At 39.8% G+C, this 22,200-nt stretch overlaps 1 protein-coding gene across 1 annotated transcript in view; it reads left to right on the top strand.

Moving 5' to 3' along the window:
• The first annotated feature begins 3,602 nt into the window (after positions 1-3,602).
• The window catches only part of GRXCR1 (glutaredoxin and cysteine rich domain containing 1), a 42,284-nt gene continuing 23,686 nt past the window's right edge, over positions 3,603-22,200 (top strand). Inside the window, exons 1-2 of the mRNA XM_065698117.1 lie at positions 3,603-3,998; positions 6,738-6,740. Of these exons, the coding sequence (XP_065554189.1) occupies positions 3,603-3,998; positions 6,738-6,740 (399 nt within the window). The remainder of the gene's footprint in view (positions 3,999-6,737; positions 6,741-22,200) is intronic.

Here is a 22,200-nt window from a genome sequence, read left to right as displayed (position 1 = left end):
ATTTCTTTCTTCTTTAGACGTTTCCGTCCCATTTTCACGATTCACCTTTTATTTTACTGCTATATTAATACTACCAATTCTAACAGTTCTTTATAACTTTTATTGTCTAATCAATGAGAATGTCATGAGATCTGTTTTTACAGTAGTTTCAAATAACATATTTATATTTCTTCAGAAAAATGCAAACAATCTTTGCTGCTTAAAACACATGGCCAAATACTCTCTCAAGAATTTTGCTACAGTTTAATGTTGTAGACCTGTGGTCCTTTCCTGAGGTGAAGCTGGTAGTAATGGAGAGTCTAGGACAGAATCTTTACCTGTATAAGCTGCTGAAACTGAAGTGTATATGTGTATATATATATGATGAACTCTGACAGCTAGATCTCACCTATATATTAAAGAAATAACGTCAGGGTTATAAATGAGACTAGAATCACAGAATCACTGGATGGTTTAGGTTGGAAGGGACCTTTTAAAGATGAGATTTAGATCATCTAGTTCCAAACCCCCTGCCATTGGCAGGGACACCTTCTGCTAGACCAGGTTGCTCAAAGCCCCATCCAGCCTGACCTTGAACAATGCCAGGGATGGGACAGCCACAACTTCTCGGCTCAACCTGTTCCATTGCTTCACCACCCACACAATAAAGAATTTCTTCCTTATATCTAACCTACTTTTCATCAAATGAAATAATGCTTTGAATGAAAAAAAATTTTGTTTAAAGAAGCTAGAAAATGATACATACATACAAATATAACAACTGTCAGGATGCAGTGTCAAAATGGGTAAGCGGAGTTAGTGTCAGCATTAGCTACAGATTTTATTCTATAGGAGGGACAGAGATGCTTAGTCAGTTCATCCTTTCTGTCTTTGTTGGGAACATGCACCCAGCAGATGGTACAAATATGTTCATTTAAGGTCTTTGAACTCTCAAATGTCATTTCATGAATACAATCACGAGTACACACGAGTCTGTAATCTATTTCCTACTGGCTCTGTGCACTTACCCCCACAGTCACATGTTTCTTCAGATAAGGTCCACAGCTGGAACATCAAGATGAAATCCCAATGAAAGTGTGTGTACATGCCTCCATCAGGGTTACACTCCACAGCCAGTTAACTGGTTTTTTTTTTCTGCAGAGAAAACTGTGCATTCAGTTTCTCGTTTGTCATAACCAAACATAAAAATATTTTCCAGTGAATAATGGAATTGCCATGAAACTAAATGATGAGCTAATTTCCTACTGACAGAGAATAGGATGCTAACAGTATTTGGAGTGCTTTTAAAATGTGATGCTGATTAATTCTGCATTTATTCAATGCTACATTAACTTTTTCAATCACTCAGCATCAAGTCCTTTGCACTACAGACTTTCCCAGCACTTGCAACAAGAATAAAATGATTTCTACGTTAAAGAATACACAGAATCAATTAGACGGGATAAAAATATTATTAAAGTATTGTACAACATATTTCTGTTATCAAAGCTCAGAATTCTGTATCTGTGGCAATTAATTGCAAAGGACTTGAGTTTTATTACTTAATTAAAATTAATATAAAAAATTACTTGAGATTTCTGAGGGGAGATAGCTCAGATAATCATGGAAACACTATGATATAGTTAACATTGGGTTTGGCACTAAGCAAAGTGTTTTTTTCAGCTATCTTGCAGCCCTGCAATTTTGCTACTAAGAATGTTCTTTGTTCTCAGTTTTTAGTAATAATAATCTGTACTTGTTAAAGCACCTGTGGGCAAGCAGCTATATCACAATCGGTGATTCAAACAACCCCTCCCAAATGAATTTCACAAGGTGTCTTTTAACTGTATTCATTAGTAGTGCAGACATTGATTCAAGCTATTTTTCTTCTCTGAAAGATGAGTAGCAATGCATTTTAACTCTCATAACATTATTTTTACCTTTTTTTCCTGTGTAAATCAATAATTGATAACACAGTGAATCATCTCATTTTAGAAAGAAGTGTGACAACCACTAGAGCTATCAGATGCCACTAATAATTTGTTTTTCCATTTTGTAGATGGAAAATAGGCAATTTTAGAGTTTAGTCACAAGAACTGTGATTTTGCTTAAGCTGAAGAGCAGTATTTTCATGCCTCTTGTTCAAAAGAAAGTTTCAATAACCCCCACCTCAATTGAAGAAAGATTTGAGCCTGCATTTCCAAAATCTTGGCCAGAAAGCCTCTTCAGATGCTTGAAGCTCTGCAGCTGCTTGTGACTGCAGGCATTGCCATTCTGGTTTGGCTGAGTATCTAGGGACTCATTTCATGCCTATACCTGTCAGGGGGTCACAGGTTTCAGGAAGCAATTCAGTATTCATGAGTCTAGAGAAAAAATGAAGCTGTAGGGAGTGTGTAGGGAATGCTTGCCAGGAAAGTGAGAAGGAGGTGGAGTTCTCAATGCTGCTGTAATGAATGCCTTGTATTTTGTTTTAAATGAAGAAAATGCAGGAATAGCACTGTAAGTAGGGATCATCATGCAAACTCAGGACCAGCTTGGGGGTCTAAGGTGCTACTACATGATATTGAGTTGACATAGGCCAGAAGCCTCAAGCGTGGCTTTGTTATATTTACATCTAGTGCTTGGTGCCTAACACCACATCAGCCTCTACTTGTGATTTGCTGGGATAGGGTAATTTGCTTCCCCTGTGGTTGGTTCCACGTTTTGTTTGGTTTACCCCTGTTGCCCCAATTAATTAGCTTTCTCCTCTTCCTTGTTCAGATTCCTTGGCCCTGTCCCTTGAAAAATTGACAAATAGACAGAGGCTGTGGTTAATGTGTGGCACTAGCTGTGGCTCAGTTTTATTTAATAACACTGTGTTACTCTGTGCAGTGAATTGTGATTAATTGCTTCTCCACTACTCTGCCAGTCTGTGAAAAGGCCAGCATTGCAAAAGACCAAATCAGAACTCCCCACCAAATCTCCATAAGCATATATAAAAGGTAAACTTTGGTGAATGAGGTCTGATTGGTAGAGGAATGAAGTGTTTTGACGAAAGAAATGTGCCCATCTCTGACTCCTCTTCAAGTTTGCAATTTTCCCCTCAGGTGTAATCATAGAATCAACTGGTTGGAAAAGACCTTTAAGGTCATCAAGTCCAACCTTTACCCTAGCACTGTCAAGTCTACCACTAAACCATGTACAAAACAGGTTTGACCTGCAGATCTTGTGAGAAGCTTTTCCTCTTCGTCTTTCTCAGCAAACAAAAACTGTGTTATGTAAACCTGTGTAGTTTCTGTTATTTGGTTTACCACGTGTGGTTTTGATTTTTTATTTTAGTCAGTAAATATAATTTCTCCCTCTCTTGCTTTCTTTCTTAGTGCCAAAAAGTACACAATGGCTTTTTAATATTTAATTAATGGGATCGTTTTACAGGTTTTAGTTTAAAGGTAACCATAGCACAAATACATTCATTATTAACTGCAGAACGGCAGCGTAGCTTCTTGGGAACCCTCTTTAGTATAATATGAGAACCCCTCTCAGCAGAAAACAGTGCTGATATTGTTGTTAAGTGTGACAAACTGGCAAATGCAATGGGCACCACACTGGAACAATGCAAACTGCTCATATCAATGGAAGAGGCGATGTTTAAAAGTGAGGTGAAGGGAGACAGTGAGAGGCTATCGAGGAAGGTTCGATTCCGTGTTGCATCCTCACACAGCGGGAGAGTGCTGAAGGAGGTGTACGCCGACGGGGAGGCTGCTGACTCACTGGACTCTGAGTATGCTAGTAGCTCGGAGACTGACCAAACCAGCCGGCTGAGTGAAGTGGATGGGCAGCAGAATGGACATGTAGGGTCTGAGTGTGACGAAAACGAGAACGAGCAGGACGACTTGCTCATTTTAGTCAGAGCCACTAAAGAGAGAGGTTTTGGTACAAAGCGAGTCAACATCCTCAGCAAAAATGGCACAGTCAGGGGAGTCAAGCATAAAGTCAGTGCTGGTCAAGCCCTCTTTGACAATTTGGCAAAAGTTTTTCAGGTAGGTGATGCAGTTCTGCTGGCTTTAAGCCCTGTGTCTGTCCCTTTTAACTCCCCGTGTTATTCTTCCCTTTGTACAAACCTCTCTCATTTTTGATTTCTCAATATTATGCCTCATTCCTATTGCTATCCACTTGCTGCTGTTGCACAGAAGGGGCTCATTGCTCTATCAGGTGCACAACAGCTCCACACTCCAAACCGACGGAACCTTTTCTTTCAAAATTGACCTAAGTTTTGCTGAGTTGAAATGTGTAAGTTGTGCTTCCCATGTATGGACCAGGAAAGAAACATAAGAATTAACTGGGCTTTATTGGAGGTCTCTATAGATCCACTGTGCACAAACGGATCCTGTTTCCACTCCTGTTATATTAGTCCTAATGAGTTTACAATGTTATCTGCTGTCCCCCACATGTAAATATGTATACTTGCAAGTTCCATTGTGTTTAAATTGCAAAGTAGATCAAATTAGGTGCAGGATGGCAGCAATGATCGTTCTCCCACATGAAAACTTCAGAGGAATTAAACTGTAGTCAGTGGTCTCTTACTAATATCTATTTTCAGTCTATTTTGCAGAAGGAGCAGAATATCTGTATTTGAAACAGTATATGCCATACTGATGCTTTACACAGAGAAACAGAGGCCTCAGAAAAATCAAGATGAAAGTTCTAAAAAATTTAGCTCATATATATAATTTATCTATATGCACTATTCAAGCCTTTAAATCATTAATATACCATTGAAGGAGCAACAAATATGAAACCAAACACTTTCTAAAGGTTTTTATAACACAAAAATTATGAAGGTCAGTTAAATTAACCTATAATTGGTTTCAAGGCACGGTTTAAAAAAACATTTATGCAGTTTTAAAGCATGAGGAATTCGATATTAGTAATGACTTTTTGTGAATTGAAATCTTCTAAAGTTATTTTGTACTTTGAGGCTAAGTAATTTCATAATTCATTTAGGAATGGCTATGGAATAACAGTTTCTTGCTTCTGAGTATAAATTTATCCTCTATGTTGTATGTAACTTGTAACAGTTTTTCTGTCAATACTGTTGTTCTTGTGAAAGTTGGATGTTTCAAAGATGAATTAGCTGCTCATTTCTGTTCTTTACATCACATAGCACTCAAGTAGCTTGCTCTCTTTCAAGCCACTTACCGAAGAGTTTGTCCTTGAGTTCTCTACTCTGATAAAATGTGTAACAAACTCACTTTCTCTAAACAGGTATGAGTTAGGAAGTGTTAACTGGAGCATATCTGGGTTCTTCTCCAAACTCGATTCCTAATACTTTTCTGTGTTGTTTCACTACATGGAGTACATCATTCCATCTCAGTAGCCTCATTCCCTCCTAAAAGCTTTTTTTCTGCTGCATCAGTGACACTCAGATAAGAAATCTGAATCAGCTAAAAAAGTGGGCCTATTTGAAGACATATGAACCTTACTAGTGTCCCTGTCACCATGCTGTTTCTGCTTCTGGTTTTGGGTTGGAAGTTCTTCAGATGAGGTTCATGAAATCAATGTACTTTGACTGCAGTGTTCTTTCTTTTATTCCTATCAGAGATACAGCTAGAACCAGCACTATTGCCATGAGGTGTTTTGCTGGAAGAAAGTAATACTTGAGAGGAGGCATAGCCATTTGATAACTTCATGAATTTCTATGTAGCTAAGTTTACCACAGTCCATAATTAAAACCTGCAAAATACTGAATGGTTTACAAGATGATGAGGATCTCGTATTGACAATATTTTACAGCAGAAGAAAGTGGAAGAATTAAATTGTCAGGTGAAAACAAACAAAACAGGTTTTCATTGAGTATGTAATTAAATTTAAGAATTTTCTGCCACAGACCAAAAGAATAGAATCATAGAATCACAGAATCAAATAGGTTGTAAAGACCTTTAAGATCATTGAGCCAAACCATTATCCCAGAACTGCCAAGACCACCACTAAACCATGTCACTGAGGGCCTCATCTACACAGTTTTTGAACACTACCAGGGACGGTGATTCCACCACTTCCCTGGGCAGCCTGTTCCAATGCCTGAACACCTTCTCTGTGAAGAAATTTTTCCTAATATCCAACCTAAACCTTCCCTGGCACAGCCTGAGGCCGTTACCTCTTGTCCTAGGTGGGTTTTGAAAGCAGATGAGGGAAAAAAATGGGAAACTGAGCAGCTTCTGCTTAGGCAAGTCTGGATGGCTGATTTCCAGAAGCAGCTGTATATTCTTACCTAAAGCATCCACTGGATCAAAGACATAGCAATACAGAGAACATAATGATTTGAGGTTTCTACACAAACAAGTTCCCATTTCCCCAGAGACAAGAGTCTAGTGAAGCAGAATGACAGTTTGCCTGTCTTTTATGCCATACTGTGAGCCAGTTTTCTATGCCACGTGGTGACCACATAGGAGAGCAAAGCACAAGGGCTGACTTTGGGACTGAGTCGGAACTGCCTGCTCCCAGTGTGAAATATGATCAAAATCCATCCAATTACAAGTGAAGTAATGACTTTCAGGATGAGATTAGGGGATGATTTCTAGTTTTCTGTAATTATATTCCAGATAAGTAATTTCACAGTAATGTCACTTATATATTCAAATATATGATAAAATAGAAATATGTCTTTATTAGAAGATAAAACTCAAAATCTCTTGACCTGGGCATTTCAGTAAGTTCTCTCCTTGATTATGGGAAGTCATCTGCAGTTACGTGTTTCGTTTCTCTTTGATAAGCAACAGCAGGTGTATAACAATAGTTAAAGTGTACAAAGTCCCTCATCCCTGAGGAGAGCCCATCTATGCCCCTTTGATGATTCAGCAGTAGATGAACTCATTATATATAGCTAAGAGTCGGTGTCAAAGCAGGTATTTATAATCTCAGAGTATGCACATGAACTCTTGACAGTCCTAAATCCAGAGCACTGTTAAATTCTTGAATGCAAACACTTCTTATTTAATGGATCACTTATTAACTAAAATGTGCATACAAGAAGCCAAATACTGAGTATGTGTGTATCCTGTGACCCTGAAACTAAATTTTTGTTGATTTTCTGCGGTGTCAGGATTCTGATTCTTCAGCCTATATCTGCCAGCTCCTGTACTGTGCTATTACTGTAGATCCACAGAAGCTTCCTGTGATAGAGAAGTCCTTTAATACAAATAACTCTGCTCAGATAGTCTAGGTATAAGCAGGGATTCATTAACTGGGCTTTGTTAAGTCACGCAGTCAAGACCTTTGGTGTTTTCTGTTCAAATATCTGTGCTAAAAGCACTTCTATATATTTTTATGTTCCATGGAATATTTTTTTCTGTTTTCTAGCTACAGTCTTTCTACAGAATTGGTTCAGGCAGTTTCTTTCCACACCAGACTCATCTGAAAAAGATCACATCTTCTGTAGTTTTGGGGAATTTTAAGAGACTGATGTAATACAGGAAGTATTTATAGATGAAAAGGTGGTTTTAGTTGTTGTTGCTATATGGTACAAGCCTGGCCTGAGAATGTATATCTCCTGCCAAGCAGACATGCATCCCCTACTGCATCTTCTATACACTGAGTAGTACTTCTATATTACGCTTTTATACACTGAACACTTTTATCACCAGCAGAATCAGCAATTTCCCATTTCCACTGTTCCCTGAGAAGCGAAGCTAAGTCCCTTGCAATGGCTGTCTGTGTCCCTGGATGTGAGCTGCTCCAGTTCTGCGACAGTCAAAGGCCTGTCCTGCACCACTGCTGAAGCTGCTGTGAGCCCATCGGGAGCAGCTGTGTGTGGCTAGGACCAGCATCGCCATGGGGACAGGGTTGGATAGGTCACGACATGTCCAGGGATTTTCTCAGCTTCATGGCAGGACATTCTGTGGAGGAGAAACCAGCCTTATTGATGCTTACAGGGATCATGGTTTCCATGGCAATCTCTCCAGCCTTTTCCTCCCAGGGGTGGATGCCATAAGGAGAGCGTTGACATGGCAACCACATCCTGGGGTGGATCCTGCTTGGTGGAGAAATGGAAGGCCAGTAAGTGGTCATCAGTGGAGGGCAGGGATGGTCACATATGTCCACCTGTCATGTGCACCTATCCTGGGACTGGAGGAGTGGCCTCCTACAGGGCTGGCAATACAGCGATCGAACAGTCAAGAATATTTTATTTGTGAAAAATGTGCACTACTGAAAAACCTGAATAACAGAAAGGATCTGGAGCTCCCAGTTTCCCTATTCATGCACCTCCTTGGTATAAGTCAGATTATCGCCTGCTGAAACACTAAAACTGATGGCATCAGCAGCTCTGGAACTGACCTGGGATGTGACCTGCTGATTGCATAAGAAGCATAAGTCCCTTCTCTGCATATCCAAAGCAATTGTGGTCTTATTTCAGAATATTACTAAAATTTTATTTTCTAATGCTTGGAATACTGTTAAAGTGCAGACAGGTATGAGTATTTCCTAAATTTCCCCATATAAAATAATAGAGAAATGGTTCTCGTTTCCTCGAAATAAATATAATTCTCTTCATTACCAATTTTTATGACTAGACCAACCCTATGATGTCTTCCAGGTGACACAAAGCAAAAATCCTTGGGTTGCCTGCAGTAAGTAGTGCAGCAATCATTTCACGCGAGACAGCGTTTCCTTCAATGTAATGGAGCTCAGCCAAAGGTTTTACACAGGTGTCTCCTCATTTGCACTGTTTCAGCATGGGTCTTTTCCTCCATTTCCATACTTACACACTCCACTGGCCTTCCAACCTCCTCTGAAAGGTCACCTTCTGCTAAATTAGCTACAGATCTCACTCTCATGCAGCTCCTGCTGACATCTATTATGAAAGGGCAGGCCTGGTTAACAAATGTGATTAATGCCTTTGTGAACATTGCATCAGAGGTGACATGGGTGAAAAGTCAGACATAATGTACCTTGTCTTTACCATATTCTCCAGCTCAATGTCTCAGGTAGAGCTAACATCTAAGGCTGCCAAGTGCAAGTCAGTGTTCAGCCTGATAAAGAATTAGCTTATTAATGCTTAGATAGAGAGGTAGGAAAGAGTTAAGAACTGGGTGGAAGCTCGTTAAGAGGAGAGCTTCTGGTGTGGTTAGGATCACCTTCAAATTTCTTTACTTGTAGGTGACCTGGGAAAGTGAATACACAGCAGGACATGCAGAGTTTACAGAGCAGCAGGGCTAGGTGATACCATCGAGAAAATAAAAGTCAACAGCAAAACCAACTGCCTCCCGAAGAAGGCAGATGCAGAAAAGTGCTGTTAAGGAAAGTTTCTGGTTCAATAGTACAAGGGTGAGTGGTGCACTGTATACCACTCCAGTCCCTGGAGCATCTATCACTACAATCCCCCAAACTCTGGGGAGGGGAGAGATTGAGAGAAAGGTCTGCACTTCCACTGGAGAAATCATGATGTTGTCCTCCTCGCTTCTTTGGCAGATGATCAGAGCTGTCACTCCAGCATCACTGGACTGTGAACTCACAGACTTCTGATAGGACTGGACTGAGATTGTAAAAGGTCTCCTGAATTTTCCTTTCATGTTTTTACCCATACACACTGATCTGTGACTCCCAAGTAGGCATAGCTTGTAAAATGAAAATACATGCTTGTACCTACTAATAGCAATCTTAGGGAAACCTGACAATAACCTAAAGCCATAGCATTTGCTGTGGTAATACCACTTACATGGGTGGAGATGAATCCCAGTGAGCTGTAGGTATGTAGGTATTTCCTCTAAGGTATGAAGTTCCTGTCTATGCTTCTAGTGCTAGCAAGTCTAGAAAACTAATTATTAAACAGTGTCACACTGAAATCCACTGAAGAACAGGAAAAATTGTAATGATGCAGGGCATCAAGTGATTAGGAAAAGTAGGTTTCTGTTGTTACAGGACAACTGTTGTTAGAAGGACAACTGGATCACCACTGGAACAGGCATCATGTCCTTTCACCACTTCCTTTGTGCTTTCCTAAGTGCTTTGATCTGTGATCACAGTGCATGGGACAGTGTTTCAGCTAATTCAGTTGATTAAGTCACAGTTAAACCAGGCAGTTTCTGGAGATGGTGGGTGAACAGTCACACTGATTTAAAAAGATGTTTGGGTCTGTGAGATTTTAAAAGGAGCCTGGGGTTGGTCAGTACTGAGGATATTGTATTGGCATTTATTGTTCTCATAGAATCCTATGAATCAGCTGTAAAGCAGAGCTCAGACAAGTCTGTTATTAGACTGTTCATGATATTTTAGGGTTTGCTGCTGTTGGACTTGAAATACATATTTGACATGGACTTGAAATGATCCTTTAAATAGACTTTAAACCTCTGAAAGTGATATACAAACTTTGAGTTAAAAATGTAAGTAATAGATAAGGGATATCTTGACTTTTCACACTTGACACTAGGAAGCTTAGCAACAAAACCATGGTTAAATTTGCCACTTCTTCAAGACTGAATCAATAACTGAAGAAAAAAAAAATTGTTAAACGTCTATGCTGGCGGCCCAATGGGCATGCATTGGACAAATGTCCAGAGCACCACAGGGCCTCCAAGTTATCTTTGCTGTGATGCATCTTGATCCTTAAATGAAGATATATAAACGAGGACTCTGTTCTTGAGACACTAAGATGCACTGTATGAGACAAAGCAGAGGGAAGCCCCGAGACAATAAATATTTCTGTTCTCTGTTCACATATGTTTCTGCTTCAGAAGATATAAAAAGCAGGTACTTCATTTGCTTCTTGAATCACACCTACATTTGCAAGTGAGTGAAAATTGTTATGATACTGAATTTATATTTCTCCACTCCCTGCAGTATTTTTATCTGTTTAGCATAGGCAATGACTACGTAAAGTGCAAGAGAATTAACTTTCACAAATTTGCAGTAGACGTCAAGCATTAGTGGCATGAGCAGTACTATCCTGAATCTGTGCACATCAGCCTTTCCTGAGACAGAGGCTGAACTGACACACTTCCTAGCAAGGGTCTGTGAAATACACTGAAGTCTCACAGAATCACAGGACCAGCTAGGTTAGAAAAGACCTTTAAGATCATCAAGTCCAACCATTACCGCAGGACTACCAAGACTAAACAATTATCACTGAGGGTCTCATCCACACAGGTTTTGAACATTTGCAGGGATGAAAGCAGCAGTAAGGAGAAGATAATTTTGCACTTCATTAGCACCTTTTCTCTTCTGTTGCTAGAAAACAGCTTATAACAACTGACTGGTACTGAGTAGTATTGTCTCAGGCTTCCTCCAGCCAGGGTCTCAGTGCCTGAGGTCTAAGCAGGTTGTGCAGCCTGTAGGAAAATACAGAGCTGTTGCCCTGGGCTGTGAAAGAGAACAAAATTAAATTGTTCCCTCTGTAAAGTCTACGCCATGTGTCTACTTTCCCAAACAGAGTCATTTATTAATAAGCCTCATTCCCTGGCCTGACAAAAGGCACCAAAGAAGGTATGGTGATACTGCAGGGAATATCTATATACAGAATATGTGGTACTAGAGTGAACTAAGACGTCAGGTCTTCAGATTCAAAAAAACCATAGACTTCTGTCTTAGACATCAGGATCCAAAACTATGATACTCCAAACCTCTCTTTAGTGCCATCTTGTCCCAAATGCAGCAAAAGCGTTTTAGTGATGAAAATTTGACTGATGATCTGCCTTGGCCTTGTGTCTCAGTATCTCAAGTATTGACAGGACATGACAGTTACTCCCACTCATGTCCCAGGAAACCACAAAAACAGGCGTTTCTTTGCCTGTTTCACCTGCAGAGGACTTGATGCATTCCTAGTGGATCAGATCCTACACAAACTCTACATAAGCAGACGTTGTTTTGTACAAATCGTGTCTGCAGGAGGCAGTGGTGGGAGTTATACTTTTAATTAGTCACAAGACAGCATGAATAAGTTACTGGAGGGAGTGGGACACAGGCTTGCTGATTCTCAACTTGCCATAACAAATACTACTAATACACAGCATCATGCTTGACTTCCATTTCTTTCTTACTCGCCCTTAAGCATTATAGTGATGGCATTGCGTCAGCATGGCGATATTCTATGAAATAGCTAGAAAAGCTGTGACTTGCTTGCTAGGGACAAGAGGTAGAGTGGAGATTGAATCCAGGTATCCAGGTAGCCAAGACACAAGAGACTGTGAATAGCCATGTTTTCCCACCTTGTTTCATCCTCTTTCTTTAAATCTAAAAACAAATTTGCTTTCTTTTGAAAGAAAGAACCAATGTACTTGCTTTCAGGCAATGGATGTGAATGCCAAGTGGGAAAGGATTCCTCCTAGTTGTACAAAGTGAGATTCCTGAATCATATTGGCCTCAGAAAATTCTCTGAGCTGAAAATAGTAAAAAAATGAGAGTATTAAAAGGAAATACCATATATACTTGTCATCCTCTTAATTATCTGTCTGATAGAAAACTTGGAATACTAGATGAACACTAAGTCCATGCCTATGTAGTGCGCTGGGACTCTTGCATAATGTGCCTTTGTGGAACTGCTCAATAAGGTGCTCAATCTTTGAATTAACATGGAAAATCCTTCATCTTCAAATGGACTTGAAAAAGAGTAATGCTATATAAACAGCCTATGAAAAAAATCTCAGGATGCCAGTACAGAATTTCTTCTATTTATTCTAACAGGATTTTTTTTTTTCCTGAATTCCCTCTTACAACAGAAATGAAAAAAATGAACTGATTACTCTTAATCATTATTAGTAACAATAACCCTGCACTTTTTCTAGCTGTGGGGCTCAACTCAGTAACTCAGCAGGACAATTAGGAGAAAATATTTTTCAAAGTATTCTTAAAACTAGGAATGTCAAGAAAAGTTGGGGCTATTCCCAACCTGCTAGCTCATTTGCTCCTGAATATCTTCATGCATTTGGCACAGCACATACAAATTTTGTGGAACACATAAACCTGAAATAAATTGCCTACAAATATGAGCTGGTTTATATGCTTAATTGCTAGCATAATTTTTGGTCATTGACCCCTATTTCATGTGCAAACAAATGACTCTGTGAGCAAATATTTAAGGGTCCTCATTGCATCTGAGTGCCTTAGGTGAGGTGTGTTTTAGTTAAATTTACAAATATGGTAGCAAATATTTGGCTACACTGGGCCAATATGTCACAAGATCACACAGCTGTGCAGTTTTGTGCAATTGCAGAAATAGGGTAATAAGGAAGATGAAGCACAGCTCCATTATTAAAAAAAAAAGTTCAACAAAGTGAGGAAGTTTTACCTTAGTGATACAATTCTCCAGGCATGAGCTAATGCATTGGTTTCATGCCATTAGAAGGCATTAACAAAGTTCATCTAGTAAGTTAATTACATTACAATTCCATCTAGTTTACAGATCTTAGAACTTTTCTGAGTTCTGAACTAGGATTTGCAATTAGTAGCACTAGAAATCTGACACAAACTAGACAAATATACATGTACATATGCCATAGTTACTGTGTTACAGTGACCCAGGAAAAGTCTATTTTAGCAGCTGAGCAAAACCACATTTCAGGAGTTACCTGCTGCCAGTTTAATAGGCATAGAGGTGTCATTGAGGACTATTTCCTTCCCTGAGAGAGAAGAAATGATGCCATGCTTTATTTGCAGATAACACTTGCGAGACTTCTCTGGTCTGTCAGCAGCCTGCTCTGACATTAATCTCCCAGTATTGACAGTTTATTACTCACTACACCAACACAAGGTACATGATTAACAGCTTGAAATGAAAAAATAGTCAAAGAAATACTATTCTTTTTTTATTTTATTTAATTTTTCTGGAGCTTTAACCCGTGTTTCGAAGCATCATAAATTTATAGCTTAAGTTCAATAAAATGTGCTTCAGAATGGAATTTGTAGCTAGAGAGAAAAGGGTACAGCTTTAATCCATGAAAATCTTCGTCATTGCTGCAGCATCCAGTACTAGGTAGTACAAAGCATGAAACACAAATCTCGCTGAATTTTTCTAAAACTTGATGAAAAGTAGTAGGAAAGCATCCCCATTCTGTTGATTTTGAAAAGGAGCTGGAAAAATACATCTCCCCATCCAAACAAGGTAATATTGTGGTTTTGCTTGACAGAGTAGTTATGTTGTGGAGAGGCTGCTGCAGCGCGACACTTTACAACCTCCATCATAAAAAGCAACAGAAATGGTCGCAGATGAGCAGCTGGACTCAGTGAAGTAGAGACTCATTTCACACATGGCAGAAAGAAGACAGGAAAGCCATCATTCATTGCTAGTACACATTGTGGAAAGCATTTTAACAACCGTAGTACAATTTTGTTTTGGAACTATATCTGGAGACACCATCCATCAATAGTGTCAGAGGAGAATGTCTTCTGTACTGCAGAAATACCACACAGAGACTCGTTCTTTCTCCAGTTCTTACAAAGAAATATAGAAAATCTTACTGGCCAATACTTGCACATGGTATATTCTGCACTGACAAATCAGTCAATGCTGGTGCAAAGGCATAGAAATTTTTCTTTGGGATTAACTCCTGCTAGCCTTGCTTGGAATACTACTGATTGATAATCATCTAACAAGCTTTAAAAATATTAAGAATTGACAGCAGTCATACACTATTACTTCAGAAAAGTCTACTTCTCCATGTAACTTCTATAGGACAGAAAGCAGTCAGTTTCTAAATCTGCAACTGAAGTTACAGTGTTTTAAAGAAGATGTGATCTTTTCTTGCCCAGCTTCTCATGTCCTGCTCTTGGTTTACTAAAACTAAATGCAAAGGACTCTGCTTCCTAGCCCCACAGGCAGCTTCGAAGCATTCTGTTGCTGTTCAAGTGGAGAATGCCGTAAGAGACAAATTGATAGACACAGCAAAATATGAGACCTTTAAATATTATTGCTGGAGTTTCTGCCAAGCATCACAGGTCTTAATCTGCCTCTTGAGAGCTTCCCTTTCCAGGTGTGGGCTGATGCCTTCGATCATATTCTAAAAGATGCAGTGGATAAGTCCAGTTGCTTTTCCAAATCCCACCATGATCCAAAAATATAGCCACTTATTATAGTCCCTCCAAGCCCAAACTTAAGCTGTCATGAAGATTTAAAAGAGACAGACGTTTCTAAATGACTTGTTCGGTAAATAGATTCTGTTCATTTAAATCTGTCTGCAAAATTTTGCTGGGACATCTAGTGTTTTTGTAGCTGCTGTGTGGTCAGGCAAACAGACAAACCTCTCTGCTTGGTACATGATGTTCTCGCGGATCCTCATGTGAGATACTGTGCAGTAGAAGGGTACTTTTACAGGCCAGTGTTTGCAGCTGGATACAGGTGACTGATACTGTTTTTTTTTTTTAATCTACTGCCGCTGATCAGGAGCAGCCTTGAACCATGTAATTCCTTCAACCAGGTTGTTTTATCCTCAGCTGCTCCAGCAGATCTCTTTTGAAGTCACAACAGATAAGGGCAAGAGTTGTCAAAAGAGGAGAGATGTCTAGTGAATTTTCTGACCTGTCTTTCATGTTGTCTCAATTCTCATTTTGGCACAAGGTTACACAACTGGCAGAAGTGCGATCAGTTTGGAGCTTCAGCATTGTTTGAAGATGTGATATAATATTAGACTAAAGGTTATTATTGATTTTTCTTGCTGCAGGGGATTAAATGATATCTATGCAAAGGAGACACTGAAATATTTTTCCAAAAGAAAAACAGCCAATTTAATCACCTCAGTAGCTGCGTATGTAGTCATATTCCTTGACAAGAACACATTTAACTCTATGACATGATATAGATTTTAACCCTATTATATGAACATTATGATATGAAAAGCATGATTATATGAATATCAATTTTTGGTTTATTTTAAAAATACACATCTTTGGTCCAAATTCTAAATCAGACTACAGCATAGAGCTGTTCACACTGACCTTGTTGAAAAATTACCCCAATCACAGATATGATATATATGGAATAACAAACTTGGCAGTTATTTTGACTAACAGGTTTAGAAGCCAATATAAAGCATACAACATGGTACATTCTTATTTTACCTGTTTGGTTAAAAAGTGATAAAAAAAAAGCTTACACCTTAGGGTTTTTTTTTCAGCAACAATATTTGTAACTCTGCGCCATGGAGATGTGTTCTATTTTGCTCACACAGAAATGGTGGATGAGACATCTCTCCCCTTTTGTACATCAAAAGGGGAGCAGCCACAGTATAGGCTATTCTAGGGCAGAGCTGGTTTATGTACGCTGTCTAGTTGTATCCTCTATTTCTGTACCAAAATATCAAGCCCTTTATCTTTCTTTTTGGAACCTATTGTATGAGAAAAGGAATGAAGCACTGTATGTATGCAATGCAGATGGATCTTTAATTTAAAGAAATGAAGATTGAGTGTATAACTAGTAATTAACTACTCAAGGTTTGAAAATGGAGGTACCAAACTGCTACGTATTATTAAGTAATGAGATAGCTGGGAGTGTAGTTCCAATTAGATTAACTAATATAGGAGGGAAACAAGGTCCTTCATCACTCAGTGCTAATACAGAACAAAGTAGTGCTATAACAAGAGATTCCATTTCATCACTCCTACATATTGAGTGATAAGGCTCTCTCTCATTGAGGAGTAAAGACTGAATCAGCACTTTATCAGCATTTTGTTCACTAAGCATGGTTTAACTTTGCCTCATTCAAAGACCTGTGCAAATTCGTGACAGGTTGCAGAGTGCTTTGTGACTCTGTGAGTGAATGCTCTCTGTCCACCTGCACAATGGTCATCCTTTTCCTTAACTGTTCAGTACAAATGACAGCTTCACCTTTTACAGAATAGCCTGTTTTTATCTCAGCCCAGACGAGTAACATTCTTAGGTAAAATTTTAATTGTATGAAGTGTCAGGAAGGAAAAAGAAATGCATTTGCCAGATGTTTGGAAATGAAAACAAAGCATATTGGGAGGGGCAGGGTTTCCCAGTTGTGTTCAACACTCCTTGGGAATTTCAGGATCTCAATGCATCTCACTTTAGCTTCCATTCACAGGAATGCAGTAAAAGAATAACTTTTGACAGAAACCTTTTTATCTGCCAAGCTTAAAAAAAGTCAGGTATTCTGAATCAAAACCAGACTTCATTTAACTCTTTCCTCTGCTTTTATTTCTTAGGAAGATCAGTTGTGAAGAATGGATTGTAATTTTGAACTTTCTCTGCAACTGCAGTTGAGAATGGCACCTTATTTCATGTTACCTTCTTTAGTTGTATTCTGAGTGAGCAGAAGTACTTCTGTTGTATAAGCCAGACTGACTCTAAGGTGTAATTAATCCATGATGAAAGGCTGAAATATCTGCCAATGGAAATGCAGCAGATTTTCAACTGAGTTAAGTCTTACTGACATGGGCTTTCCTGAACACCAGTTTTTATATGCTGATTATCTTCAACACAAAGAAAATCACCAGTTGCAGTACAGGTACAAATAAGTCAGAAGTCGTTCTTTCTTGGACTCTTGTGCTCTTTCCTGTGATATTCTAGTATACTGAAGGTAAGTCTCAGGAAAACAGATCACAGAATCACAGAATCCCAAGGGTTGGAAGGGACCTAAAAAGATCATCTAGTCCAATTCACTTTGCAGAGCATAGCCTGGCAAAGAAGGAAGCGCCACGTAAAACCATAAGCAGGAACTCACCAGCTAAATGTTTTATTCACCAGTCAGAAATATGCTGAATCACATTTGTAATAAGCTCAACAGACTAGAATTCATTTTCGTAGACCATTAATGCCTTTTAGTTAACCAAACTGTAATTGACACTTGAGAGCTATAAAGGGGATCACTGTATGAGTAAACTGCACCTGGCTATGTTTAAATGTAAAATGATTGAATCAGAGATCCAAGTGTTTTTTTATTATTATTATTAGCATCTGTCAGTGTCTCTAGCAATATAAGGATACACAGGGAGTATTTTAGAAAGCATAAATGAGGGTCTCATCAAAGAGAAGAGAAAAGAAAAAGAGGGAAGGGATAGCAATCTTCTTTTTTTTTTTAAACAACCTTTATCTGCCTGCCATAGAACACTAAACAGGGTTTTCCAAAGCTGCTGCCAAGTTAAAGAGAAACGGGCTAGGGCAGGCATAGTAATTTTTGTGACAGCCATTTGCTGCTGATCAACACAAGTCTCTTTCTCTGCTATGAAATGTTTTGTTGAGTGAAGCAGCAGTCTTTACAGACAGATGGGGCCAGCGTGCACCTGATCTATCAGACACCTCTAACTGCCCCCCTCAGCAAGTCCTCCTCTAGTTCACTTCTGGCTAAAGCCATCCATACTTACAAGGATGTAAGTACCTTACCTCAAAGAGGACATGAGCTCCTCAGTGATCCTCTGCAGACAGGCAGCTAAAGATTCAAACATCTGAACAGTGTGATAAATACGCAAAAGAAAAAGCTGCTTATAACAAGAGAAAATAGCATTTGGCCCCCACAGCTAAGAATGCTGTTTAGAACAAATGTAGTGTGAGGTTTTGTTGGTTTTTAATAATTCTGGGTGACATCCTGAGAAATGGCACATATGTAAATAGTAAAACTACCACCAAAGTCTGTGTAAGTAACAGGACATTTCCTCTCAAGACAATGAAACATGTTTGAAAAATCGTATTTGTATTACTGAAAAGCAAGTCCTAATGTAACTTAAAATTTGAACTGATAGTAAGAAAAATAACTTCACAAAAAAAATAACTAGTCACTTATTCAAGTATTTAATAGAAATATAACGAGTCTAGATACATTTAACAGTTCTTGCTGGGTAAGTGACCAGTAGTCATAATCCTTTCAAGTTGACCTGCATGCTCTCTTCTTTTATTTCCAGACCTCATTTTGTTTTGAGTAGAACCAGAAAACAGGAAGACCCAGGAAAAATGAATGGAAAAATTGAACATTTTTAAACTTTAAAGTTCCATTTTATTAAAGTTTGATTCTCATTTTACTGAGTCTATTTTGCCCTGTTGCTAAAGAGATAGATGTAAAATAAACACGGATCAAATGTTGAATAATAATTATTGTTCATACTCCTACATTTAACTGTTATCACTAGGTTGTAATTCACTACTGTTAAGCAATAGGAAATAAAATGGAGGACAAATCTTCTAAGAATAGAGACTTACTCTCAGCTTTGCAGGGCTTGCACATTGTTTGGAATTGTATAACTAATACCAACATTCTTCTCATGACCCACCTGCTACCCATTGTTTCAGTTCTCTGGTCTTCTACACTATTTACAGAGGTAGCTTTAGGCAGGCAGATGCTGTGCAGCTCAAGCCATACATTTTTAATTTACTGGCAGCAGCGTTTCTTCAGGTGGCATACAGTAGGCTTGTTTTGTTTTTTTTCTTTCCTTACATTAATTAGTTTCTGTTTGCAAGGTACATTGGAGAAGTAACAATGACCTCCCGATTTGCCTGTTCTCTGACTAACTTCATGCTGTCTTTTAGCAGGCACAGAAAATGGGTAGGGATGATAAATTGTGAATCTACTATTTTTATGTTCAAATTTTGTTTGAATTCCTGGTCTTCTGCACGTTTAAAGATGCCTGCGCCTTACTCATGTCAAAGCCACATTGCATAAACTGTCATGCTGCTGTTCTGCGACCAGAGTCTTCAGAAAATGATCTCAAGGTAAACAGCTGCAGACAGCCAAAGTAGAAATTTAGCTTTTTTCTTTCCTTGTTTTTCTTGTTGATGTAACACAATCATAAACCCTCACTGGGCTAATTAAAAAAGCTATGTCCCATTAGTTTTGCATACATCAGACATGCTACTGGAGCCAAAATTAGTCTAATATGCAAAGAAAATTCAGGTCAAAATTTAGACCTAAACTAAAACACCTCCAAGTAGTCACATAGTTTATGCAAAAATATTCATATGATATTCATATGAAAGGATAAGATATGTGTGACAGTTTCAGCGCGTAAGACATGTCCAGAAACCTGGAAACTGTTCACTGCAAATGCCTCTAGATTTGATTTGTGGATGTCTTTCTGATTAGTGTTGTGGGTCCTCTGGTGGGCTTCTGTCCCATTTCGACTGATTCATTATACTCCCAGCTCTACTGAAACACAGGGTGGAGGCACTGGCTACTTTTGTGTTGGCACCATGGACATCTCTGTCTCCCAGTTATTCTTGTATCCCTTGGGCAGCACAGGCTTCTAACTCTGACCTTACGTAAATCTTAGGAAAAGATAAGGGCTGCTATTGAATCAGTTCCTCAATAGCTGCCAGAAATATCAAGTGTGGCAGTGAAGAACTCTGTCTTGAGAGAATAAAGCAGAAAGCAAGAGGCAGAAGAAAGTGGAAAAGGAGAATCTATGGATTATGGAAGGAGGGGCTGGCCGCTTGGGAGGAATATAGGACAGTTGTTAGAGGATGTAGGGAGGCAATTAGGACAGCTAAGGCCTCCTTGGAACTCAATCTTGCTAGTCGGGTTAAAGACAATAGAAAGGGCTTCTTCAAATACATAGCAAATAAAACTAAAACAAGAGGCAATATAGGCCCACTGCTGAACGAAGTGGGTACCCTGGAGACAGAGGATATAAAGAAGGCAGAGGTGCTGAATGCCTTCTTTGCCTCTGTCTTTACTCCTGCAGACTCTCCCCGAGGGCCCCGGATTTCTATAGCCCCAGAAGGAGTCAGGACAAAGGAGGAGTTTGCTTTGGTAGATGGGAATTGGGTTAGGGATCAGCTATGCAAACTGGACATCTGTAAATCGATGGGTCCGGATGGAATGCACCCACGGGTGCTAAGGGAGCTGGCGGAGGTCATTGCTAGGCCACTTTCCATCATCTTTGGTAAGTCGTGGGAAACGGGCGAGGTGCCTGAGGATTGGCGGATGGCAAAGGTCACACCAGTCTATAAGAAGGGCAAGAAGGAGGACCCGGGTAATTATAGACCGGTCAGCCTTACCTCCATCCCTGGAAAGATGATGGAACAACTTATTCTTGACTCCATCACTAGGCATATCAAGGATGAGGGGGTCATTAAGAACAGCCAACATGGTTTTATGAAGGGGAAGTCATGTATGACCAACCTTATAGCCTTCTATGAGGAAGTGACTAGGTGGAGGGATGATGGTAGAGCGGTAGATGTAGTTTTTCTTGATTTCAGTAAGGCATTTGATACTGTCTCCCACAGCATCCTCACAGATAAGCTAAGGAAGTGTGGGCTTGACGATCAAGTAGTGAGGTGGATCGAGAACTGGTTGAAAGGAAGAAGGCAGAGAGTTGTGGTCAATGGCGCAGAATCTAGCTGGAGGTCTGTGACTAGTGGAGTTCCTCAGGGGTCGGTGCTGGGACCGGTGCTGTTTACTATTTTCATCAATGACCTGGATGAGGGAACTGAGTGCACCCTCAGCAAGTTTGCTGATGACACAAAACTGGGAGGAGTGGCTGACACACCAGAGGACTGTGCTGCCATTCAGCGAGACCTGGACAGGCTGGAGAGTTGGGCGGGGAGAAACTTGATGAAATTTAACAAGGGCAAGTGTAGAGTCTTGCATCTGGGGAAGAACAACCCCATGTACCAGTACAGGTTGGGGGTTGACCTGCTGGAAAGTAGTGAAGGGGAAAGGGACCTGGGGGTTCTGGTGGATAGGAGGATGACCATGAGCCAGCAATGTGCTCTTGTGGCCAAGAAGGCAAATGGCATCTTAGGGTGCATTAGAAAGGGAGTGGTTAGTAGGTCAAGAGAGGTTCTCCTCCCCCTCTACTCAGCCTTGGTGAGGCCGCATCTGGAATATTGCGTCCAGTTCTGGGCCCCTCTGTTCAAGAAGGACAGGGAATTGCTTGAAGGAGTCCAGCGCAGAGCCACAAAGATGATTAAGGGAGTGGAACATCTCCCTTATGAGGAGAGGCTGAGGGAGCTGGGTCTCTTTAGCTTGGAGAAGAGGAGACTGAGGGGTGACCTCATCAATGTTTACAAATATGTAAAGGGTAGGTGTCAGGATGATGGAGCTAGGCTTTTTTCAGTGATATCCAGTGATAGGACAAGGGGCAATGGGTGTAAACTGGAACATAGGAAGTTCCACGTTAACATCAGGAAGAACTTCTTTACTGTAAGAGTGACAGAGCACTGGAACAGGTTGCCCAGGGGGGTTGTGGAGTCTCCTACACTGGAGATATTCAAGGCCCGCCTGGACAAGTTCCTGTGTGATGTACTGTAGGTTACCCTGCTCTTGCAGGGGGGTTGGACTAGATGATCTTTTGAGGTCCCTTCCA

The sequence above is a fragment of the Lathamus discolor genome, chromosome 1, assembly GCF_037157495.1.
Source record: "Lathamus discolor isolate bLatDis1 chromosome 1, bLatDis1.hap1, whole genome shotgun sequence".
NCBI classification, from domain to species: domain Eukaryota; kingdom Metazoa; phylum Chordata; class Aves; order Psittaciformes; family Psittacidae; genus Lathamus; species Lathamus discolor.
This window is presented reverse-complemented; position numbering and strand designations above follow the sequence as displayed.